Source organism: Hippoglossus hippoglossus, chromosome 22 (genome assembly GCF_009819705.1).
Source record: "Hippoglossus hippoglossus isolate fHipHip1 chromosome 22, fHipHip1.pri, whole genome shotgun sequence".
Taxonomy (NCBI): Eukaryota; Metazoa; Chordata; class Actinopteri; order Pleuronectiformes; family Pleuronectidae; genus Hippoglossus; species Hippoglossus hippoglossus.
This window is the reverse complement of record NC_047172.1, coordinates 5,767,453-5,793,768: the sequence shown is the minus strand read 5'-3', so window position 1 is coordinate 5,793,768 and position 26,316 is coordinate 5,767,453. Positions and strand designations below refer to the sequence as shown.

General features: G+C 43.4%; 1 protein-coding gene across 1 annotated transcript in view; it reads right to left on the bottom strand.

Moving 5' to 3' along the window:
- The window catches only part of stard9 (StAR-related lipid transfer (START) domain containing 9), a 38,865-nt gene extending 12,758 nt beyond the window's left edge, over positions 1-26,107 (bottom strand). The window contains exons 1-22 of the mRNA XM_034576053.1: positions 25,754-26,107; positions 23,042-23,111; positions 20,399-20,515; positions 10,883-10,999; positions 10,597-10,629; positions 10,423-10,484; positions 9,909-10,021; positions 7,631-7,773; positions 7,351-7,418; positions 7,082-7,179; positions 6,652-6,873; positions 6,089-6,186; positions 5,918-5,995; positions 5,566-5,643; positions 4,938-5,117; positions 4,023-4,074; positions 3,415-3,540; positions 2,883-2,965; positions 2,604-2,665; positions 1,901-2,094; positions 1,216-1,696; positions 29-1,070 (exon numbers count right to left, since the gene is read on the bottom strand). Of these exons, the coding sequence (XP_034431944.1) occupies positions 29-1,070; positions 1,216-1,696; positions 1,901-2,094; positions 2,604-2,665; positions 2,883-2,965; positions 3,415-3,540; positions 4,023-4,074; positions 4,938-5,117; positions 5,566-5,643; positions 5,918-5,995; positions 6,089-6,186; positions 6,652-6,873; positions 7,082-7,179; positions 7,351-7,418; positions 7,631-7,773; positions 9,909-10,021; positions 10,423-10,484; positions 10,597-10,629; positions 10,883-10,999; positions 20,399-20,515; positions 23,042-23,111; positions 25,754-25,800 (3,564 nt within the window). The 5' untranslated portion in view covers positions 25,801-26,107. The remainder of the gene's footprint in view (positions 1-28; positions 1,071-1,215; positions 1,697-1,900; positions 2,095-2,603; positions 2,666-2,882; positions 2,966-3,414; positions 3,541-4,022; positions 4,075-4,937; positions 5,118-5,565; positions 5,644-5,917; positions 5,996-6,088; positions 6,187-6,651; positions 6,874-7,081; positions 7,180-7,350; positions 7,419-7,630; positions 7,774-9,908; positions 10,022-10,422; positions 10,485-10,596; positions 10,630-10,882; positions 11,000-20,398; positions 20,516-23,041; positions 23,112-25,753) is intronic.
- Between the last annotated feature and the right edge of the window lie 209 nt (positions 26,108-26,316).

Here is a 26,316-nt window from a genome sequence, read left to right as displayed (position 1 = left end):
GACCATTGTGCCACATCGGTAAAACAGAAGAATCCGTGACCAGAGAGTAAGTTGGTGCCACTGTTCGGCTAAGTCTCTCCATTGCAAGATTTCTCCCACTGCGCTCCACAGCCAAAGAGTCTTCAGACATCTGAGAGTCTTCACTTTCTGCTCCACTCTGAGCTTCCTCTTGTCTCAGCTGCTCCGCCAGAGCCGTCACATAAGCAGAGGAGAGCGAGTCGAGAGAGAAAATGCTCTCGCAGTCTGACGTTCCTTCATCCCTCTCTTCTTGCTCCTCATCCCATCCTATCAGTTCTTCCTGCCTCTCAACCCATCTGCACGTCTTTTTCATCAGGGCCTCAGTGCTGTGCCATCGCCTCTGTCTGAAGCCATCAAAACGACTCCTCTGGTCAAGCTCCTCGCACGAGACGGCTGCTTTGATGGCACATTGGCCTCGGCTCATGTTGCCGTCTTTTAGGATCCCGTCTCTTTTTTGTCTCCAGTGAAATTTGCTCGCTATCCTCCCCAAAGGTTTGAGGCCTCGTCCTCCAATTGCACCTGCCGGTGGTTTTCTGAACACCTTGGACAGAGCTGTTTTTAACCTGGGCCCCACAGAACCAGAGAAAGATTTCCTGATGGTTTCTAGTCCACTGTTAGGTGTGTGGGCTGGGGTTCTCCCAGTCATACAAGAGACAGTTTCAGAACCGTGTTTGTCCGTTGTGGATACGTGTATATTTTCTTTGCTGACTCGCCCCGCAGTTCCAAGAGGTGACTTCAAGGTAACTGTTGCGCTCCGATCTGATCGGTTTTTAAAGGACAGATCTCGGTTTGGCAGCAGAGGTTTTCTTTCAGGCCGATCCCGACAGGGCAGAGCTTGTGGTTCCTCACCGGAAGTTTGTCTGATGTTTTCAGAGGAGGTGAACCTACTCCGGCAGAACGGATTATTTCCTGAGAAGATTGTTCCAGAACAGCTTTGAGTTCTTTCTCGAGGAAGACACTCATCTGACGCCCACTTCCTGCTGCCAATGGAATCCGAAGTTGCAGAGGTATTTGAAGTCAGGTCTGCGGGTCGGTTTCTCTTCAGGAAATGTCTGTTGAGTAGAGAAAAGGAAAATATTTAAATATAGGAAGGTAAATGCATCCAAAAGAGCCTGAGAATATCTTTTCTATATTAGCCGCTCATAGTTCAGCAGCAACTAAGTCTACAGGTTTTTCCATTTTACTCTACGTGCTCACCTGAAGATGGGGGTGTGTTGTGGGTGGAGCCGGGACAGGAGATCTGCTGAGAGTGAGTGTCTACGAGAAACACAGTGTCGTCCTCTGAGGTTTGAGGGGGACACTTGCTCAAGAGACTCTGGGCTGTCCGGTCCAGGAGGCAGAGCCTTTTCCAGCTGCTGCAGTTCCCTCTTAGCCTCCAATAGATGCTGCTTTCGGGCAATTCTCTCCAGCTGGTACTGCAGCCTTTTCCGATGGATGCGGCTTTCGGCACGACAAAGGGCGTGATGCTTTATTAGCTCCTCCTGCACCGCCTTCTTCCTGGCTTTTACCACCTGGCAGGGACGATTCACTCTTAGCTCTACCTGATCCTCGGGGGCCTGGCTTGTGAGCCGCCCCAGGAGAGATTCAGGGATAACGTCTGTTTGAACTCCAGATTCTTGGGTGACTCTCTGCGTGAAAGCTGTCAGACGTTGTTTCTCTTGTAGAATCCACTGCTGGACTATTGGATAAAGAAACAAGAAGAGGAATGTTGAGCGGATGGAAAACATTTACACACACGTATTTATCAAATAAACAGAATTTCAAGTAGTTTTTGTTGCACTTTAATATTAGTTTTCTCTTTTCTAGTTTTTAGAAACTTGATTGGTATCTACATGAGCAGCCGGGACAACTTTCTACATGTGGGTGTGTGTGTAGCACTTACTCTCAGCGTGCTGCTGTCGAAGGTGAGCCTGCTCCCTCTCCAGCCCTTCCTCAGCTCGTCTCTGTGCTGCCTGGATCTCCTCTCGTAAACTCTCCACGTAGCGCTGCTGCTCCTCCACACGCTGTCTCACAGTAGGCTCCTCGCTGCCGGAGAGACAGGCACCCAGCTGCTCTTCGAGCTTCGCTTCCTCGACACTATAATACAGCCACAAAGATACAGGATGAAACACAGACTGAGAAACTATGATGAAATAAGAGGAAAAAAAGGGAATCAGAAAAAAGCAAAGGCATTATTTCACCCCAGTGACGCCCCATTTGATGTTAGAATATAGAAGCTTGGTGATGGAGTGTTGGGTTTAAAGAAGAAGCTTCTGTTGTTGGTTTTCAGTTCAGCATCTGAGCAGTAACCAAGCAACTATTGTGCCTGTCCTGTACACAGCTAACTGGGATTGTTCAAGACGGTGGGGGCTAATGGAAACGCATGGCATCTGCACCAGCTGAAGGAAAACATGCAAGAAGCACTGCCCTATTTCTACAGCATGTACCATAGTACAACACATGTACTTCTTATCAAATATGTATGCGTTGAGTTGGCAGAATAAGGTCTCTGCACATCACACACACACAGACACACAGCAATGAATTTTGTCCTAAAACAACACTTGTATTGTTGTGCAACTTTTTTTCTTGGTGACAGTATTTACCTGTGGTCAGGGGTCAAGGGGCAGAGGTCAATGTAGGTGCAGTTCATGCCACCTTCACTAGCCTGAGAACAACAGATAAGAGATGCACTGATTAAATTTACCAGAAAATAAACAATCACCACTGAAAGTATTCTAAGAACAGATAATTTATTGTGTGTGTATACATTTTGTGCATGACTTGACATTGTAGTATTTCAATTGTCTTCTCATCATTAACATCACAATGATTGCCACCTTAACCAGGAGCATGACATTCATTTTCAGCTGAGCAGCACCTACCCGCCTGCGTTCCCGGAGGACGGCTGCCTCTGCCGGATGGTTGAAGCGGAACCTGTGCACTCCTCCCAAGGTGATCACCATCCCTGGAGACAGAGACACATATTTGTTGGTACAAGTAAAGCTACATCGATTTTCAAAGAAGACATCAGTGTTTCATCACGGCCAAACAATTACTGAGAAGGTGATCAATAAATGTGTCATTTTAAACTCTGGAGTCTCGTATTGTTAAAGACGCAACAATTCAACCAGAACTGAAATCGTACAAATTATTACTTTCTCTTTCAACTCTATCAAGTGTTGCCTCGGGGATAAACTTCTATAAACAATTACAGTCTCCGAATGTTGAAATAAGAAAAGGTATGTGTTGTTTGTCAAATAAGTGCAACATAAAAATCAATAGAAGCTAGAATCAAATATTAAAACATGCCCCCGCCCACTCTGCTCTTTTTACTGTTCATTTCATTACAAACCATCCAATTTGTGTCTCGTGCAGGGTAAACAAAATATAAACATGCAGTGGACACGAGCTGACCTTGAGCCAGTCTGCAGGGCTCGGTGATCTCTCTGTCGTTGAGCAGGCAGCAGCAGCCTGACAGGGGTCTGAGCGTTACCACACCTCCACGGTTTTCAATCTCACAGCTCGCACTGGCCTGCAGAACTAGAGACGGGAAACAGAAACACAATCACACATACTGATTTAGAGAGCTGTCCCGAGGCAGCTGCTGTACTGCTGAATATATTCAGTGCTCAATGCAGCATTTAATGCAAAGTTAACAAGCCATTTTCAGACATATTATGTTTTACTATGCACTCTCACTTCACTATTACGATGCACTGCATCTCTTGCGTGTGACCCGCAAGTTACTGACCTGAATTTTCTATTTGATCTTGTGTGTTTTTTGCTGCATGTATTGTCTAGAGCTGTCACATTTTGTTGCATGTTTACTCTGTGATAATACACGCCTGTAAGAGGCTTTGAGGATTCCCCCTCTTGTACTGTATAACAGTTCACAACAAAAAAAATCTCATTACACAGTCTGAAAGTGAATATTTGCAGCTGGATGAGGAAACATGGAGACGAAATGAACTTGAATTGCACTCAAATCCTGCAAAAACAAACGCAGCGGTAATAACTAATACCTATCTGTGGCTCTTCACACTGGTTCTGAGGTCCCATGTGAGTGACTCCTTCCTACAACAACAAAAAAAACATGGTGTAAATACAAAATCCACATGAACACAAAACATCAAAACAAAGCAAATGATGCACACTTTTATCTTCAACACAAAAACAGCTGTAAATATAATGCCAAACATTTTACACAATGGTCTTAAGAGAACTATTGTCCTTTCCCTTCTAATCCTCCACTTTTCTGACAGAAAAAAATACAATTTGTTTACTTTGAAGTCTTATCGAATGTGATTAAAGGCTTTCTTATACGGTGTCAGAACCACATGTGCTCCCAGGTGGCCTCAGCTCTCCACATGCAGGAAACAGTGTAATTGTCAGGCCTAAGGGTACGCTTGTCATTGTCAGAATCAGGGCATCTCAAGCTCCCCTGAGTCCTAGCCTCAGAACTAAGAGCCTCTTATCCAACCCAGCTCTACGCATTGCAGAAGACATTCACACAGACAGAGAGAGACGGGAGATCGACAGGACAGTCGGAGAGTAAAAGTTAAAAAGAAAGTAGGAAGTAGAAACACACCTTTTCTCAAGAGTTTTTTTTTGTTTTTCTAGCAGAACAGAGAGAAATAGAAGGTGGAGAGGGAAGAACCTAGCAGGCAAGAAAAAAAAGAGATTTTAGGCTTTATTCTAGACGGCTGACAAACACAGCGACTTTAGAGTTGGGAAAAGTAGAGCAAAGGAAAAAACATAGTTTGTGCATCAAACTGAAGCAACACGAACACTTCTAATATTAACATTAGCTCCAGCACCTTAACTAGTAATTATAATACCAGCATGTACACATCATACACAAATGGCCAAAGAAGCCTAACAAAGAAAAAAAGACACTAGAATATGTTTATAAATGGACAAATCAACTTCTATCTCACCTTGAGATGATAGAAGACGACCCCGGTGCTGAGAACATCCCTATCGAGGGTAACCAAGTGTGGTGCGAGGGAGTTGATGAGGAAGCCGGCCCGCTCCCTGTTGATGTCCACGCTGTACTTCTCCAGCAGCTCCTTCTTGTCTCCCCAGCTCTCAGACCAGTCCTTCGTCAGCTGTTGCACCTGAGGAGGAGACGAGGATGAAAAGGATGAAGGAAGCTCTCTCTAGGTCCAGTGCTTGGTTTGTCTGTTCTGGGCTACTGCAGAAACATGGTGATGCAACATAGCAGGCTCCTGATGTACATTTTAAGGGTTCGTAATAAAATGTAATATTCTATTTCAAGTGATTCACTGAGGAGCTCAAAGTTTGATCCAAAAATCCCCACAATAGAACATTTTCAGTGCAGTACTTCGTATGAATCTACATGTCATACTTGTATCTCTGTATCCGTGACCCCATCTGGCAGTTCAACATATATTTGGAGATAAATCTGTCTATCAGGGTTTGATGCAACTTATTACACGGGGCCCTGAATCTCTCTTCTGTGAAATATCTGTCATAAGAGTCTTGGAAAACATTCATTGGTATGAAAGCAGCCAGCTGTAGTCGTCTGTGTCGACCCTGCGTTACCTTCAGTTCATTCTGAAGCACCATGTCAGAGAGATTTCCATCCCTCTCATCACTCAGGGACGGACTGGGATTGCGCTGCTGTCAGTCAAGAGGTAGAAAGAAAAAAAAAAGATCAGTCCGCATATTGTGCAAAGGGACGGTGTGACACGATACAATGCGTTTCAATCTTTACCATTCACTAAATGTCACAAAGTCACAAAGCACAGTATTAGGCCTTTAGTACCAAAACGTGTAATGTGGGAATCTCTTTTATTCAAAGCCTTTCGGTATCGAGAGCTTTCTTTTGGGGGGGAAGCGGGACGTATCCCTGAGAGAGTCAGCGACATGCTCTAATGATAAAAGGTCACTGTACCATTTCAAAACTGAGCAGCATGCTCTTCAGCCTGTCAATCTCCTCTCTCAGCTCCCTGATCAGCCGCACGTTGGCATCCTGCACAGAATTCAGAGCGCACACATTAACCGACCAAAAGACATTTAGCTCAGACATTAAATTTTGGCATCAGATTCATAAACTGCCACTGACCTCATTAACTCGGGGTTTATTGACAATATTCCTGGCATGGGCAGCGTAGCGCAGAGTGCTGAGGGTCTCATTGTAACTGTTAGCGGAGGGTGAAACCGCTGCAGAGCAGAAACGTAGAGAAACGCACAGGAAAGGACACACACACAGCAATTAACAAAAAGATCACATGAAGTAACAATGTCAGTTTGGGAAGTGAGACGACAGTGACACATAAGAAAGCACAGAGTTTTGGAGGCATAGACACATTTCAGAGGCTAAGAATTGACAAAGTTTTCATTCAACTGCTTTTAGAAAACACCGAAAGACACTTACAAACAATTTATTTGTTGAGGAACACACAAAATCACCGCTGTATTTCCTTAAAGGGGCACTTATGTCTACTTTACACAACACAATCACCACTTTACTATCTGGTACATCATTTACATAAATAAAAAAAATCTAGGATCCAATGTCACCTCTCAGCTCATTTACACATCACTTCTGATCATATATTAATTTTCTTTTACAAAGTTAGCCAAGCTTAAGGAAGTGCAATATTAAATCTCTGGAATTCCACTTACTTGCAACCATAATGGTCTTGGAGTTGCCGCCCAGGCTGTCTTTCAGCAGCCAGGTGAGGACTGAGTCTCTGTAGGGGATAAAGCAGTGCCTCCTCCCTCCTCCTGCTCCTCCTCCTCCTCCCCCAGACAGGGAGCTGCTGTGACTACCCACCGTGCTGCCATCAGCCTCTGAGGCCATGCTGTTGATGCTCTGGCAGCTGCTCGACATCTGGGAGTTCTGGGCTGTGGAAGAGCACGATACAAGAATCGTGAGATGTGCCGAGAAAGTAAAACGGAAAGGAAAGAGGAATCAGATGAAACGCGGAAGGAAAAACGGGAATTTGTGTAGCTGCATGCAAAATTTTATTCCAATTTAAAATCAACATTCTACCACTTCATCACTTGAACTTCAAACTGTAATAATAACATTTTTAACAGTATCTTATTTTACCGAGAGCAGAAATGACGATGCCCAAAGTGACCAGCGACTTGTTGATGTTGGAGCCTTCTGTCAGTCGGTCTCTGCAGTAGTGGGGGTCGGCTCGCTCACTGTCAAAAACAAAACACAACACAACATGAAACTTCAGGTCGTCTCATTTGAAATAATGAAAATGTGAGAATGGAGAGGCAGTAGCCAAGAGCCACTAGGGGGCAGTTTTGTCAATGAAGTTAAAGGATGTTGACAAAAAAAAAAAGGAAGAAGGAAAGAAGCTGTTTCACCTCCCAGCCAAGTCCACCAGGTTAATCTTGCTGACAGTTTCTGAAGGACGGTCGTTTTCCAGGATTGCCTGTGGGGGAAAAAATTACAAGAGCAATCAGACTGGAATCTGCTAATGATAAGTGTTTCACATTAAAATAGATACTTCCCACATTAATCGAATGTCAATGAGCAATGAGCCATTATTGGCCCCAAAAAATGTGACAGAGAATCATTATCAGATTATTAAATAAAAAGTGTGACTGTATAGTTAGTTCAACGGGTGGTGAGGGCGATGATGACCTGTGTGTACTGGATGGTGAAGATGGCGTGGGATCTGCTGCTGGCATCATGGTTGTGCGTTGCTGCGGTGATGCGGTTGGCAATGCCTTCCTCCAAAAGGTCCATGGCCTGTTTGCAGTCTGAGACCACATGCTGTGACAGATCTGATCAGAGAGAAACAGAGAAAAGATTAAAAAGCATGTAAACCAAGAGCAGTAATGAAAATGAAAATGCTGGCTCATGATGGGAGTTTGGAGAAAGGTAATTAGGTCAGAGAGGGAAGGGAAACAAGTGCTAGGCACAGGTTGGAAACTTTCTAAAACTATAATGCAAAATTATTTATTTATTTATTAAAAACACAGAAAAATTGAATTTCAATAAAACTCCACTACACTACATGATTGTAGCAGATGTTTAAAAAAAACCTCACATCCAGATTTTGAGTTTTATTCATAAAACAAAATCTACTGTCAGTTTGAATGGGTCAGAGTCGTTGCCATAGAAGTACAGTAAAAATTAAAGATGTCATGAAATCAATTGACTGATTAACATGATTGAAAGTTTCATTTCTGAAAAAAATATTAAAAACCAATAAATATGGATGGATGGATGGATGGATGGATGGAGGGAGGGATGGATGGAAAGATGGATGAATGGATGGAGGGAGGGAGGGAGGGATGGACGGACGGAGGGAGGGATGGAGGGATAGATGGATGGATGGATGGATGGATGGAGGGAGGGATGGATGGATAGATGGATGAACACACTGATCACTGTATCCTCCAACGTTATATGACGAGGGGATATAACATTACACTGGTAAATTGAGTAAAATGTAGAAGTGTGTAGCACTGACAATGACTCAAAGACACTTTAGTTAAACATCCAGAGAGATAGAAATGTGAAAAAGAAACAAACATCTTCCTGTTTGAGCTGTAATACTTTCCCCCGGAGCCTTTACCAACAAAATATCTGTGACATTGCTCTACTTCCAGGCATGAATCACATCAACTTAAGCGTCTGTTAAACACGTGCACAGGAAACCTCAAAGTCTCTCGTCGCTCTAACACATGGTTACGTCTTCTTTGTTTTCATTTATCCAGTAATACAATCTCCGAATCATTTCAAAAACAATAATAGTGAGAGTAAAATGCTGTCGGGCGGACGTGTGCTGATGGAAGAGAAACTGTATAAACTGTGAGTCTTCTAAATTTGCTCTGTGTGCACGGTGAAGTGTTCTCACTGGAACCGAAAGGAAATGACTTCACTTCCTCTGGTCATCTGGGATTTCTCTTGATACAGACAATGAGTGGATGTCGGGCTTCAAACAGAGAGAGGCGGGCGAATGAGAGGAAGAGAAAGAAGGAGGGAGATGGAGGGAGAAAGGGCCAATTCTGGACCCGAGGAAGTTTAACAAGGGAACCAAATTCCACCAGTGACCACACACCACAGTGAGTTATAAACTAGATACGCAGGAGCAGAGTATTACTCGAAATACTGCAGACCTTGTTGCACATCCAAGACCATAATTTGACAAAATGATGTGAATTACATGTAGAGACATATGATTCACTATGAGCGGCTGGGTACAAATTGTCACTTAACTCTTCTTGGAGGTCAAAGCCTGTGAGAGCAACTAATCATGAGACCATTCTATTTAAATAGGCACAGTCCCACTGCCAAGCTGAGACATAAGATTCCTGCGAGTTGGTTGACAAGAGCATTTTTGCAAAAAGCACAAACCCAAATATCATAGTTAATCTGAGTGAAATTATTCGGGGAGGGTAATGAGAATTTGAAGCCTCTGGACCTCGAGTTAAGTATTTAATCAGAAAGATAGACAGAAAGAGACAAATGCTCCAATGATCAGTTGGTTTTTTTAGCACAATATTTTGTGCAATTCTATCTTGAGCTGTGTAGGAATATTGAGTTTGAATTATAATTAAGTTTGTCTATTTCATTTGCCTTGTGGTGTTTATAAAACTGCTTCGTGTTCTAGGGTTAGGGTTAACCTACAGAGGTGTTATATGCTAGCGACTGTAGGTTCACGCTTTCTTGTGCATGTATTTTATGTAATTATCTTTTACATAAAATAACATTGCCACAATTTCTTTGCATGAGTTAAAAAACGTTACTAAATTTAGTTTACACAACTGTTTATCTGTTCTGTACTATGATTACATTTTAAACAAAAGCTGGGAAAATCGACGTGATCTAAAACATTTAACCTGTAGCGTTCACATGCCTCTTTGCTTTCTACCACTTGTCTAAGTGTAGACGCAGCTGCCCCAACACTCACCTTGAACGTAGGGTCCTTTCTCAGGATGTTCTCTCACCCTCAGTGAGGCTTTCTTCTTCTGCTCTCCTCCTCTGAGCAAGTCTCTCACACGCTCGTTGTAGATCTCCAGGAAGCTGCAGGGACAGAGGAGCAGGACAACATCCAACTATGAAGACTCTAATACAACGTCAGGACTGGATCATTTATTGTTAATTTACCTATATACAGTCACACTCCTTTTAGTTAGTATTTGGAAGTTGGTGCAGGGCAGAGTTATATAACAAAACTTACATTATTGCTTGTGCGCAAGTGGCAAAGCATCATTTCTACTCTGTCAAAGTACTTATTATTATTATTATAACCACTATTCTGCATGTGGAGGAAATTGGTTTTCATTATTGGGGAACTCCTCTAACAATGACAAGAAAATATGCATTGTGACGGCCATAATTCTGAAACATAATTGTTCCATAAGTACTCGGCTGATTTCAATTTCCATGTAACTAAGAGAGTCGCACAATGATGAAACAAGTACCTGATCTCCACTCTGCTTGAATTTTGCCCATCGGGAAAAGTGTCTTCAGACCTAAAGAGACCCTGCAAGGAAAGGGAGGAATAAAATGTACTTCACAGTTTAACACCAGATACACGAGCAGCAGCATTACCAGTGTGTTCACTTCATTCATGTTATTATAACACACTATCGTACCTGGCAGATGCGGGGGGTTAAGCCAATGGAGTCCTGACACCGTTCAAAACAAAAAACAAAACACAGAGTGAGACACAGAATGGATCAGAACTTAATGCTTTTCTTTACAGAGTGTTTTGCTTATTCTGCAGTGCAGCATGGATTCAATTTGTTTCCGTGTGTAAGCGCATTGATTCCTTTGTGTTTGCTGAGATCAGTTGAGGCCCCGAAGGTTCAATTAAATCTACTCAAATAACATGTAATCCCATCCAGTGAGTCTGGCACTTGCCCCGGCCCTACGCCTCACCGGTGTCCCCATCATGGTGTACGTCTTTCCAGATCCTGTTTGGCCGTAAGCAAACAGACACACATTGTATCCCTCCGACGCTCCGGACAGCACCAACACGCCCAGGTCCTGGAACACCTGAGGACAAAAACACATCATGAATACATGGAGAAAGACCAGCTATGGCTACATCCACACTTCTATGTTGTAGTTTTAAAACCCATCACTGAGTTTTTACTTCACGTTTACACCTGTCGTCCACAATACTCCTGAGTTTTCGAGCATCTAAAAAGCTGGTGACCACAATAACGCAAATCTGGACGGAGATTGTTATAGTTTTAAAAAGTATTAGTATGGATGTAGCCAAAGAGATGTCTATAAACAACTGGGTGCAGCTCATCCCCTGGATTTCACTCCTTTTCTCCCTAAAATATTTAGATGTTGAATAATGGATTTCTTTCAAGTAAAGAATGATTTCTGCAAACACATCTGAAAGCTTGTTTTACTAAAAGAGTAGGCACACTTGTAGATTGATGAGGTGTTTACAATGTAAGCCGATGCCCTTGACGTTAACTGCATTGTGTTTTTACAGCAGCATAGATTTGCATCAAGGTTTCACCATCACAATGCTGTGGCACCAGGCCAGAGGTGCAGAACTAACTGCTGCTGAGGTGTTTGGGCAGTGAGCAGGGAGGTCAGCTATCGCTCTGGGTAAACACTTCTGCAGAATGTGTATGTGAGAGAAACAAATGTGAGGGTAAGGAATACATTGGTCAGGAGTGACTAGGTCAGGAAAATAAACCTTCCCTAAAAGCGCAGTGGTGATACGGGAGAGTCCAACTCAAAACAATCAACTAGGGCCTCTTGTTTTCTTTCCCTCTGTGGGTCTGAATCTGGAGATTATTAGCATGAGGTCACATCACAGCCACTTTTTGTTGATTTGTCTTTCACTTGTTTTTCTGCAAGTTGAAATTTTATTCAAATCATTGTGCTGGAAAAAACCCTCCAGGTCATTAGAGATAAGGAAAAAAAGAAACTCCATCAGAAGCAGCCCCCGGGTGACATGTGGCCTCATCAGCAACAGCTCGGTCCAAACGCAACACTTGCCTTGAGGGGGAGGTGGGGGGGTCCAGTCCAGAACTGAGACACAGCACATTCCCCGCAGAACCATAACACACCCTGGGATCAGTGAGAGGGTCTCCTCCCCTGGCCCCCGGGATCAAGTCTGGACAACAGAGTCTGCTCGGTGAGTGTACTTAGGAGGGAGGAGGCTCTAAGATCTCCCAAGATCTCCCAGGATCAAACACGGGAATACTGTCAACATGCCTCCCATGTACGGTCAGGAGAAGCGAGGACCTGGAGCTGAGCCGGTGTGTACTCTAGGCTTACAAAACGTTGGGAATAGGTTTAGGTTGGATGTGGTTGAAAGCTGTTGTGAAAGGCCCGGGCTTTGTGAAAGCAGCACCGGTCATCTGGTTGTTCTTAAGACTGTGTGAATCTCTGTCTGTTAATATTCAACAGCCTTGCGTTTTTCTCTGAGAGGTAAAATGTTCCAACACTGACACAGAGTCCAACGCCAGTGTAGGGCTACAACCTCACAACTACAATTATTGATTAATCGGTTGTTTTTTGAATATTTTATACATTTTTAAGTGTATAAAATATCAGAAAATACAAAAAAAGGGCCAATACAATTTCTCCAAAACTAAGGTGACATCGTCATGTCTTATTTTGTCCAATGCACAGGACAAAACTCAAAGATATTACATTTATTATCATAAAAGAACAAGAGAATCAGCAAATATTCACAATTTAGATGATTGAAATTTGATTTAGCAGCTTTAAAAATAACCACTCTGTAAATCTCTGTTGATCCACAAATTAAATTATTGACTAATGATTTAATCTTTAGTCCATTTACAGACTATAAAAGTACAACTACATTAAAAATCATGTTACCTCTTATCATCACTTCACAGAAATACAGACACAATCAGTCCAATGGCAGATCAAAGAACTGTTTAAATGATTTGAATAAAATTAATAGATTTTTAAATCATGCATCAAGCAAAAATGTCAAACATTCTGTATAATCCCAGAGAACTATACAGATTCATGAATGAAGAAAGAAAACAAACAGCTGTGGCCCCGAACCCGACAGACAGTATTTCTCATATTACAGTATTCCTCTGTAGCCTAGCCAACCATGTGCAGACAACAGCCACGTGCAGCTAGTAAAAGTGCTGCCCCCAACGGCTGCCTTACTCAATGACCCTATAAATCACCAACAGGCGCCGTGGTAGAAACCGTCATCGTTCATATGCATAGGAATCTAGTTTAACTTCTAATTTAAACTTTTCAAATAACCCCAAAAGATAAGGATACTTTCTAAATGAAGCTGTATATAACAAGATATAGTAAACCAGTATATTTAAGTCTAGATACAGAAAAACTCATTATTGTTAAGCCAAGGCAGAACCTACTATTTTCTTTCATGCAAAGACATGTGTTGAGAATGAGTGAGTTTCATTTACATGTTGCTCAACATCACAAAGTGTGCGGTCCACTGGAGCTCAGACCACCAAGTGCTGCCCCCTGCTTCTTGGCTGAATGGAGGCTTAAACACGGAGACAAAAAGCAGCGCCGCCCCCGTCTTGTCCTCATCCCACTATTCAAAAAAACAGACAGAGACGTCCTCTCCTCCCTCAAACACAGAGAATCAACACAGCTCTTGTTAAAGTTGACCCTCTTAAATTCACACTATGGGGCCTATGGCGGGCCTGAGGGTCCCGACAGGCTTGGCACAAAGAGCAGGAACTTCACTCCAGCTATCGGATCCTTCTTTGAACCTGATTATCTCGTTATTTCTATACACTAATCCAATTGTTTCCACTGTTTCTACTGTGTTTCGAATGTTTTCTTTTAAAGTCTGCGAAATACTTCAGTGACCTGCAAACAAAACCAAAATAGGGAGCATAAACTTATTTCAACCTCTTGTGATAATTATAATTAATATGTGTATGAGTTTGTCTAGACGGTCAACATTCAAACGAGCCTGTGTGTCATCACTGTCAGATCAAATTAAATCAGAGGATCGTAATTTGTGCCATTGTACTCTGGATGCCTAAATGAACACAATGACCCCCTCTGTCACTTTCACAGTTTACAGCACCCTGCAACACCGGGAGGTATTTTGGGTGTTAACAAAGCAGGTGAGGCAAGAGACGGGTCCGGAATGGAAATGTACTCCAGAAATCAAGTTGGAGGAAAACAGCCTGGAGATAAAGTGACAGGGCAAGAGCCACAGCAAGCGTGGAGGCAGGTCGGTCACCTCCAAATACACAGGGGACAGACTAAACACCTCCATTAGCAGGGAGGCAGTTGTCATCAACGGGCTGTTGTTTGTGTGTATGTGTGTGTTTGTGTGTGTTGGTGTGTGTGTCTGACCGGCTAAGCGACTGAGAGGAAGCAGCATCCACAACAAGTACCAAAGCTTCAGAGTTTGCTTCTTCCTCTGATGGAAAAATTTACAAACAATCTAACAATGAAAGAGGAAAAGCAGAATATAGTTTTCATTCTTGTGCAGGAAATGCAGGTCAGTTTGATCGAGTCAACACAGAGTAAGGAAGGAAGAAGAAAACAAGGGTTCGGGTTTAGCTGGGGGGGGGGGGGGGGGGGGGGGGGGGGGGGCAGCGGCTGAGTGTCTAATTCGGTCTAGTTTTCCAGAATCAAACCCTGTTGTTGACTTTTTGCACAGTTCAGCCATGATAACACATATTTTGCTCCATCTCTGCAAGATCAAGTTTCTAGTAAAGTAGAAAAACTTGTGGAACAGCCCTCAGAGAAAACAGGTGTGAGTTTAAACGCTACGGAATACAACTGGGTCCGGGCTTTCTCTGGACTTTCACATATGAAGAACGCAGCTGTGAGCAAAGCAATGTCAGGAGATGGGAAGATAAAGCAGACAAGACTGCACACAGCTATAAATACTGCCACATGAGATGTATGACATCCACTAAGTGACAACATACAGAGAGATTGTGCAAAAAAGCCAACTCTCGCAGCTGGAATGTCAAATGTGCAGCGAGCTAAGCAGGACCAGAGCTCTCGGACGAAAACTCTCCTGAAGGAACCAGCTGGGTTTCATGCAAGAGATGTGAACGATGATAAACACTACGTTCCCTGTTTGTTTTGAAACAAGGGAAATGGTCATTTTCTAAAGAGGGAGTCTCGTTTGTGGCCTTGTAACTTTGGAAAAAGAAAAAACTTGGAGGAAGGCGGTGAAGTGGGTGAAAGATGTTGAAAGATGGTGGCGATGGTTTAAAAGAGAAAGACATCAAGATAGAGACCGGCTGACAGGAGTGAAAAAGTAATACTGTAATGTCTCTGTAATGAGTTAAGTCCTGTAATCACCGGCTGTGGAAAACGCAGATTGCTCGCCTGGTTTTATGTGGCCTGCTCTACGCTGAACCCCGGAAAAGTATTTATGTGAGTGTGTGTGAATGTGTGTAAGATGTTGTCATGGGTGATGGCAGACGGCCAGCCAAGCTAAGTGAAGCCCTTTGCCACATTTAAAAAACTTCAGCCCCTCTTTACTTTTGCCAGGTTTGACGCAACCAAGAGGACCGTGATGAATTTTCCCCTCAGCGACCGCTCGCACTGGGAGGGTGTCTCTACACGCAGAGCAAACACACACGACTGCACGTGGTCAAACTAGAGCAAAAGGAGATGCAACTTGTTTCCCCATGGGTCAGTGAAATGAAGAACATTACTGCTATCAATACATATAAAAAAAAGTTAAGTTCTCTCCCCCCTGCAGGAGTGGACAGCTGCAGCAGAAGCGAGGGTCACTTGGTTCCTGTCTCACGCTTTTCGAACTGGATCACAAAAACACAGCAGCTGGACCTCAAGCTATAACTACATACTTCTTTAGACACGGGGAAATAGAAATGTCACAAGAGATCCCAGCCCCAACTTCCTGCGAGGATTCTGGTTTGGAGAAACTGGGTTAAATGTGTGGAAGACCACAGGGAGGACGAGGACAGGGAGACAGAAGACAGAGAGAGGACGCTGTTTAGTTGGAGTTCAACAACGCTCTTGTTTGTCACACTTGGACAGAATTTGTAGGTCAAATTAGCATGGGAGGGCGGAGAGGCTGCAAGGGAGGGAGGAGGGAGAGACGGAGATATGAAGGCCAAACAGACAGGCTGCTCTTCATTACTCGGGCCTCCCTACGCATGGGAACGAAGAACAGTGGGAAAAAAGAGGAGCAGAAGACGAGGGTCTCTCGGGCTGTTCAACCCACTTTCCACCAGCATATGCTCTTACTGCAACTGAGGCCGGGGCAAAGGCTAGACGTAAAAACAAATAAATAGAACCATATCTGGAGAGGGGTTTGTGGAGTTGCCGCTCCTCCCCCATTCCTCATTAAAGAGGCCAGAGCACAACACTGTGGAGCAGGGCAGCAAAACACATCTCCAGCCTTCAGGCTGATAGGAGCCTTGTGTGACATCCATACAGCTCAGTGGTACAGTATTGATTTCTTCCCAAGGGGGTAAAGTGGTGCAATATTACTAGAGTTTGACATGAATTCAAATATAAGACTGAGATACCTCCATCAAGCCTAACGCCCTATCTCACCATGTTTGAGAAAGTGAAAATAGGTTCCTGGATCTGCCCGTTTATCTGGATCCATCCAAAATGTTATGGGTTCTTCCTTGGGTCATGCCCCACCGCTCCACAAAATGTTATGTAAATCGGTTCAGCTGTTTTTGAGTATTCCTGCTGACAGACACACAAACAAATAACCTGCTTGGCAGAGATAAACACGTGATACTGATTGTGAGTGTTCTTGCCATATGGTTCTATTTTCCTTGTCAGATGAGGGAGAAACCTGCAGAGCACGTTCAACACCAAGGCTGCAAAGAATACCTTCGGAACTTTTGTTTTACGTTTGAAAAAGAAAAATACAGCCTCCAGACGTGCCTGAAGGGCGAAAAAGCTGCAGCTGATTGGTGTTTGTGATTTGGTGTTTGAGCAGCTGTGAGGGAAAGACAAAAAAGATGGTTGAGAAATCCTTGAAGCATTTCTTAAACATCTGATTTCAGTTTCACTTGGCCCCTGGTCGAACCCTCTGCTGATATCCTCAAAATGTGTTTTACATTTTATTTGAGAAAGAAAATAACAGGCCTTTTAATCAATCATAGCAAAATGTCAGTTGCCGCCCTAGCAAGGTGTTTAAATTAACAAATAGCAAAAAAATGATATGTGCACGACTGTAAACTGCAGCAAACACTTTACTTTTCTACCTGTGTTAAATCTTCAGTCAGTAAACTGCCAATTGAAGGTGTATTCTGCACCTAAAACTACAAACACCTATCCAACCAGTTCCACTCTTACTTGTAACATCTCCTTTAATCCTCTGCCTTCGCTGATAAAAAGCTGTAAGTCTACTCATAGATCACATGAGCTTCTTCTGTATCCATATGGTCTAAATCTCATTTTTCTTCATTGACAGCTGATGGTTTATTTGCTGTCTTACTTGTAGTTAAATCGAACCAGGCTGAACTGGACGTTTGGCTCTCGTTCCAGCCGTGTGTTGACAGGGGTGTAAACGCTCACGTGTGTAGAGGATTCCTCCCGTCCACAGAGAAACTATTCATCCCCCCCAGCCTGCAGCACTACTGACACACAGACCTAGAAACACCGCGAGCAAAATCAAACCACGCACGGCACTGACCGAGGCACGAGGAGATAGAAGAAGAGGAGGAGAAAGAGGAGGAGGAGGAGGAGGAGGAGGGGAAAAACCCTTAGCAAGCTGACTCCATTTGGCCATAAAAACTGCATTGTGCTCTGAGACTAATCCTTAGCAGTGACGTCTTAGCACTGAAATTTAACTGCAAAAACATTACTTAGTGAGGCAGATGCGAGTTTGGCAGGCGAGAGCTGGGAGCTGCAGAGGCACAGAGGACCCCCTGCCCATTTCCCCTCCTGCCCAGCTCCCTCTCCACCCAAGGAATTTACATTCCCATTTTCTCTAATCACTTTCTCTTGACTTTCTGTGCCTTTTTGCTTTCCCCTCCCATGTTTCGTACCGTCAGAAGCAATAAACAAGCCGAGGGGTTTGTGTCAATAAATAGTGGGGAAAGCTATTTATTAGCTCAATATCTAGGCCTGAAACAAAGGCAGCATTTAGACAGATAGTCACAGTTCTCTCTTGCATTGACTAAACAGCTGGTTCCCATTACGGATTATGGTTTTATTCCAAAAAATCCTACCTCTCCTCACCTGTTTTAGTCTTTTTCTTTCCTCTCTACTTAACTTTTTTCTTTTTCACCCAAATAACAACTTAATTACTAAACCTCCCACCATGTAAGACAAAGTTTTTTCTAGTCGGGAGTCCTCAGCAGCAACAATACAACCACATCTGCTGCATCCATAGAGTTTAAGATGTCACTTTTTTTTTCCTGTCCCTCTGCTGTACAGAAGAAAAGACAAGTATTCAGTGTAAACTATCACTGACGCATGGACATGTACAGTCGACAGTGCAGAGGAGGGGTGGAGAGGGGGTTGGGGGGGTACAGGGGCTGGGAGGCCAGTCTCTCGGGCGTGCTGGGTGTGGTTGGATGGTGCTGGAGTGGAGAGACCCTTGTCTCAGTCTCATGGGATCTAGAGTAAGATGAATTCAAAACAAGTCCCTTAGGGGTGAAGTGATAAGTACAAATCACGAGAAACGCTGGTGCTGGCAAAAGCTTTGTCAACTTAAAAGCTGGAAAATGTGTAAAACAATATATGAATATATGTGGTTACATATTTGATAAGGCAGAATAATCTGTACCCTCACTTTGAGCAATTACCTTCACGTAATGCCTCCAAGTGAAAGTAGGTGACACAACAGAACATTGCTGATGAAACTTGGTTGCAGATATAAAACAAACGTACTCAACCGACCACTCAGACAGGCGCTTTGCTGCTCTGGCAACTAATATGTCTTGTAAATGGGTAGAGTGGCTCTTAAGTTACGAGTCCACCTGCCACCACATGCTCCATTAATCTGGATTTCTGCATCGCAGCACAAACACATCCAGCCTGTCCCCCTCCGTCATACGCTCACTGTCTCTTCAGATGCACCATTGAAATAACCGCCCCGTGCTTTATTAAAATATTTTCAACCGTGATGCGATTAGTGACGCGATCGTAAGCCAGTTTTTTTCCTTCAAGAGACAATGCTTCTGATTCTCATGCTGGAAAAAGGGGTCAGATTTAAATCCCGCAGCTCTGTCCTTTACTGCCGTCCTTCCGCCCGCCCACGGGTCAACAGAGGAATGTCTTGTGTCGACCAGGCCACTGTGACTGGACACAATTCTGCTGAGGCTGGAGGCAGCCAGACCCAGAGTCAGAGAAATGGGGAAAAGAAGAGAGGAAGAGGCTGTGTTATCTGTTGCTCAGTGCTCTGCGTAGGCCGCCATCACAGCCCTGTCTTTCTTAAACACACACAAAGGCAGCTCTGACAAGAAGACAGACAGGCAGTAAGGGAGCGGCAGAGGAGGGACCCTGAGGACCAACTGGAGCTGTTCCGCTGAACAATGAAAACTATATGGAAATGCATTAATAACAAGACACGCTACCTAAAAAAAGAACTGTGTATGTGAATAGGTTTCGGAGACTTCCTCTGGATCTGGAGCCTTCTCAGGTTCCAAGGACGCCCTCCAATCAAAGCAACACAAAGATATCTGGTCGCCCAATCACAGCTGCGACATGAAAAGCAAGCAGACTCGACCCAGGCCATGTCTGAGGCAGAGAGACTTCTGGGTAACAGATGGAGCTGATATGCATATCCCCCCTCCGAGCGGCCACCAGTGTTACAAACATTCAACACAACACACGCCCCTCTTGTTGTGGTCTGTCAGTGTTTCCTCTGGGCTCTTGGTTGGTACAGAGATGGTGTCTGTGGCAAAAGCCTGGATCAGCACTCGTCGTCTCAACCCACACAAGATAACGTGGCACAAAAACAAATCTGTAGGAAGCACGGCACAAATACGTAGATATATTTCTCACTTCCTGCATTAAAATTGACGGCAGTATTCCAGTATTCAAGACAAGATCAAGAAATTGTCATATAAAAACAAATATGTTGATTGTAGGTGTTGGTTCTCCTTTCTGAATGTGCTGTCCTATAAATCTGTGGGAGAAGTTGTCAAAGCACCATTTATTTTGCTGAATTTCCACTATGATAGCCACAAGTTTGTTTTATGATAGCAACATGACAGAAAGTTCAGGTTAAAGCTTGAACACTGGATGTAAACTCAGATGTTAAAACACACTGTAAAGAGACATTTCAGTTATTATTTGGACTCCTGCGTGCCCCATAGTATGTCAATGAGAAAATGATGGATAAATGTGAAATAGCTGTAACAGTTAACTGAGTGTTAGTGTGTAGGAAAACCCTAATCAGAATACTATCTCATTTAGTGTAAGGTCAAGAAAAGGGCTTTGTAGTTCCTGTAAACACAGCCAGTTAGGAGGCTCAGTCATTACCTCCTCCTGCGAGGCATAGTGAGGGTCTGTGGGGTTCACCGACCAGTAGCAGTAGTCAAAGCAAAACTCCAGAAGCTTCTCCCTGGAATCCACAGCTCCGTCTGCACGTCCATCCAGCTTCAGGCAGGGAAACAGAGGTTTAAGAAAACATTTTTAAATGTATTTGATCTTCAATAAAGTAACTAATGCTTATCATCACACAGTAGCAATGTCCGTGAATTTGTTTTAACAGCAAACACACAACAACCTGACACACTTTTATGTGGATGAATGTGTTTGTGCATTTAATAACATGAAAAGTGAAGTTGAAAACTAAAAAGCCAGGTATTACAGTTTTTGTTTATGGGACTGCTGGGGTGTGGAATTGCAAGCCAGCCGTTTCCATTCATTAACAAGGCCTTCACTCCTCCTACAGCCCGCGATTCGCCTCGGTGCTTTAACACTAAACACCTTTCTGCTTACTGTGAGTGAATCCTCCGCTGAGGAAAAACAACACAGCAGGATGAGGACTTGTCCAGACACCACAGCTACAATGGAAAACAGTCCAGCATCTAAGCATTTCTTCTAAATCACTGCGTTCAACCTGGACAACCATTTCAGTTTAGTGCTGTTCTGTGAATTCATTGAAGGTTGTACATCTCTTCATTTCCTCTAAACACATATCTTTTCACGAATCTCTGTCTTTTGAGGAGAAAGTGACACCTGCAGCTGATCTGTACAGGATCTCTACGACTGATGATTGTATATTGACTGATTATAACACACTATATATATATAGTGAAAAATAGATGGTGCTGCTCTAGTGGCAAAGCCAGAATAAACTGTTTAATTTTAAGCCTAAAGATCCACTTCTTTTAAAATTATGATTTTCAATGAGAACAGGCCACATCGTTTGATTGTGTTTTATATGTTTACCATCAAATTAGAGCTGAAACCATTTGTCGGTTAATCGATAAATAGAAAATATATGGGCAACAATTTTAAAATCAAGTAATCGTATCAACCTTTAAGCTCAGATATAAAAACATTGGCTGTTTCTAGCTTCTTAAATGTGAGGATTTTCTGAATGTAGTCTGGTAAACTCCATATTTGTGTTTTTAGGACTGTTGGTGGAGAAGAACAAGGCATCTTCAGCTCTAAGGAAATGTGAAAGTCATTTTTCACAATTTCTGTCAACAAAACAATTAAATAAACATTAGGCGGTACATTTTTGCCATGACATCATGTTTACATTTGACGAGGTCAGGATCAGATGCACAAACTGCAACATTGGACTTCGAGCTATAGTCATACTTCAAACTAAACTAGATCAATGATCAAATGAATGACTTTATCAAATCATCTTTCCTCAGCATTGGGCAACACTAAGCTCTGGGTATCAATTTGCACACGGCAATTTCCTCACTTAAAAGAGTGTCAGTTTAACCTCAGCACTTGAAATTCAACAATGGCCTCGTGGTGTGAGGGATTAGCCAAGAGCAACAGCAGCCACAGGAAAAAAATCTCCAGGAACAACAAAGCTCCCACCACTGACTAATGATGTTAGGGAGAACTAAGTTGTCTATTTGTGAAAGTTTCCCGAAGTCTTGTTCTTGTTTCACGAGTTTTAATTTAGTTCTGAGCCTTTATAGCTTGTATTACTTGCTGTTTGTGCGCGTTACATTTATTATCCAGTAAAATCCAGGCTGTTTTCTGTCTCGGTTCCTCCTAAACTGTCCCACTTTCCATAAATAAATTATTCCCATGAGCCCCGCAAGAGCCTCGGAGTCTTGATCCTTTTCCACGGCAGAGGGAAGCCATATGTGGTTTGTCTCTGTCACATCATTTGTAACCGGTTCTCCAACCCCCCCCCCCAACCAACTTCTCTCCATTCTTCTGCCTCTTAAAATCAAACCAAAGTAAAGTAAACAAAGTACCGCATACACATGTGGCATGGAAGGAGACAAACGTGGGTTGTGAAATTAGTTTCAAGCTGAACTTGAACTGAAACTTTTAATCTTTTTGTAGGTTTCGGATTACTTGTAAACATCTGACGTGGGCGTTTGTGATATGATCTTTAACAGGGCTACAACGAGCTATCTACAAACTCTACCCTGCTTTTATCTTAGCTATTAACCAAAGCAAACATTCACATCAAAAACAGTGTGTAACAAGTGCCAAACTGAAATTGTAGGGACAGAACCAGACTGTCTGCCCAGCCGTCTGACACAGCAGGTTGGTAACTTGGTGAAAGTATCAGCTTACGAGACTTCACAAAATAACAAAATAATTATTTCCAAATTTACAAAACCTCCTTGAAACCTACGCTCATTTCTGAAACTAAAATCAAACCCCAAATTAGCCCTTTTAGTCAGAAAGTATAAACATAGAAAACTCTTGTCAGTCTTTACAAGTGTCCAGAATTCATGTGTTTGACCCAATGTGTGTGTGTGTGTGTGTGTGTGTGTGTATTTGTGAGCTCAATCAATAATAAACAACAATGACATCAAGCAGGAAACGGCTGATCAAAAAGCTGTAAACATCCTGTAGCTGTGATGTCCTCGCTCCGCACGCAAGTCCCAATTCACCCAGTCCAGCAAAACCCTCCCCAACACATGACTCATTATGAGGTATGTTGGGATGCCTGTGTACAGAAATACTCACCTTCACATTTTGGATCCTCACAGATTTGTCCTCCACCTGAACTGCAAGCTTTCCTCCATCCGCACCTTCCCTGTGAACGACAGAACAACCGATTTTACCCCCAGTCGACTTCAGTCAGTTGGAAACAATAGCGGAGAAGAGACGATCTAATGGACACAATCAGTATTGATCAGTGTCTCCCACTTCAAATGCAAACCAGACAGGAGATTTAACAATGGCTTCCCTTTGGGCTCAGATTCTCCCCCTACACTCAGATTCAAATTGGTTTAAAAACCTCTGTTGCTGCTGTTGATATAATTGAGAGCATGTCCAGATGCATTTACGCTGGTTCCACTTGACCGGAGGCCGTCACGTGACACTTACAACAATGATTCTTTGTGTGCTTGTGCATGGGATCCATGAAATTGTCACTTAAGAGTTGAACACTCTCAGATTCAAATGAAAACAGACCCTCACGCTGCAGAAGAGATCATCTGATGAGACAGCCTGTGCCAGCTCCACAGAATCCACAGAATCCACAGAGTGTGTGTGTGTGTGTGTGTGTGTGTGTGTGTGTGTGTGTGTGTGTGTGTGTGTGTGTGTGTGTGTGTGTGTGTGTGCGTGTGTGTGTGTAAGTGAGTAAAACAAGGTCAGTTGTCGGCTGTGTGTGCTTCAACAGCTGGACCAGGCACAACTGATGCAACACATGCAGAAGTGGAGGCAATCAAAACAAGGGGCGCTCAGAGAGTTTTCAATCTCCAGGAGCGATAATGATGGCAACTGTAGTGCAAATTCTCCGTCTCTGTGGTGGGTTTAGGGGCAGACAGGGGGCTGTTGTAATCATTGCCCCCCACCCCACCCAGTGCCTCACAGATCGGGACTCATTTTGCCAACCCCAGCAGCGAGGACCCAACCCAAAACCACCAACAGTCAACCTCAGGCTCTACCCAGCATGGAGAAGTGGAGGCTGGGGGTGGAAAATAGTCAACCTCATAAAAAAAAAAAACACACTTTGATACGAACCCAAGACGAGCAATTTCACAACCGGGCTGACGTGTTTCTCGCACATGTGAGGGGCTGACTGTTCCCTCAGGGGGGGGCACTGAATCCGACAGGTCAACTAAAACAAAGAACTACAAACTTCTATCTGTGCCTCAACCGTATGAGGGATGCACTTCAACCGGGCTGGTGCTAATGTTATCTCTGCCATGCAGCAGATCATTATTCTAATATAAACTTAAGGAAACACATCCTTCTCTCTACAATAGAAACGAGGACAGTGTGAGTGTCAGAGCCAGAAATCAGGAAGGACAGATTCGCACAAGTGAACATTATGGATAAGAAATTCTTTTGTTATGCAAAACACCAGGAAGACCGGTTGAAAGAATCATTGTCCAGCGCTTCATAGCTTGAATAATTCTTTATCATGGTGCCGCAGTGGACGTTAGATTCAGCACCTCTGCAGAAATGTCCTGCAGGAGGTAAATGCAATTTCATGTACCACTATATAATTTATATGCTCTATATGCGCAGACCCTGAAGACCTGTTATTCAACATGTTGCAGAGAAGAGAAAAAGCAACTTTACAACTTCCTCGTGTTACTTTGCTGCTTTAGCAGCAGATTTTACAGCACTGGAAAAATAAGGGGAACGTTTTTTTTCTGTGCCATAAATGTGTCTCACTAAGCCGCTTAAAGTAAAATGAGCAAATGTATGAATTAACAGATGATTGTTCAATCAACAGGAAAAAAATCGGGCATATGAGATTAATTTTATGTTCCGAACTGTGGTTTGAGTGAAATGAGTAATGTTAATGTCAGTATAAAGTAATGCACAAGAATATTTCCATCTGATGGAGCCATATGCAGTCATTAAAACATGGAGATCATATGGCTCCAGGCACTGGGACAAACCAATGCAGCATATGTATACGAACAGAATGCAATTCAATTATTTTCATGTTTGCAACTAATGAAAATGATGAATAATTTAAATTATTCTGCAGAGCCATAGGTGACAATAAAATGTCTTTTAAACGTAGTTATATAGAGAGTTAGATAGTTAACTATCGTGTACCAACAAATGTCTGTTAAAAGTGTTGATTGATTGATTAATTTGTTATTGATTCGACTGATCAGAATCAGAATCAGGTTTTATTGCCAAGCAGGTTTTGCACATACAAGGAATTAGCTGTGGTGTATTTGTGCAAGTATAAATATGAAAAATAGATAACAAATATAATATAAAACATACTAGATCTAATGATTTTCTTCATTGTAAAGACACCTTAGGGGAAACTGGAGTTTAGTGAGTTTAATATTGTGGTTTTGGGAGAAATAAACTGTAAACCACACTTCATTAGTAATAACAAACCCCATTAATTAGTTAAAGTGTGAATATAAACACTTTAATCCATAACCAGCTTCAGTGTTTGTACTTCACTCAGCTGCCACAAAGTTTCACAGAAAGCTAACATGCTAGCTTCTTCTTCTGTCTGTGCAGCAGAAAGCTAAACACAAACATGAGCTCAAAACAAAAACACAATGCTGCTCATGTTGTGTTTTGTTTACAACATGCTCCCCCCCCCCCCCCCCCCCCCCTGGTTAGCAGCACTAGCAGCAGCTCAGACAAACAGTCAGTCAGTAGACTAACACAGCAGAGAGTGAACATTGGTGAAGAAGCTCCATGGATGTTGGTAGCAGATGTCAGAAGTTAGCTAACACTGGCACCTACCTCGCAGTGGGAGGACGCACCCGAATGGCCACTTTAACGTTGGCCATGATGTGTCCCGCTGGTTTCACTCGCACCGGAGAGCTGCCGTGAAATGAACTTTCCCCGTGTGAGCATGTCGAGTGTGTGTCGGTCCGACAGGAAGGGTGAGGCGGGAGGGAGCTGCCTCCTGCTGCCCGCTCAGCTCATCCTCTGCCCGGCTGCTGCTCCTGGATCCACCGCCTCTCCCGCCCTCCGCCTCGCCGGTCCTCCTCCACAACTCCGAGCCGGAGACTGAGACTTCCTGCCGGACACAGAGGGAGGAGAGAGGCCGCGGGACACTCCTCTTCTCACTCCTCCTCCTCTTACTCCTGTGACTCTTTATCTTCTTACTCCTCTTCTCACTCCTCCTCCTCTTACTCCTATGACTCCTCTTCTCACTCCTCCTCCTCTTACTCCTATGACTCCTCTTCTTACTCTTCCTCTTCTTACTCCTCCTCCACTCACTCCTCTTCTTACTCCTCTTCTTACTCCTCTTATTCCTCCTCTTACTCCTCTTCTTACTCTTCCTCTTCTTACTCCTCTTC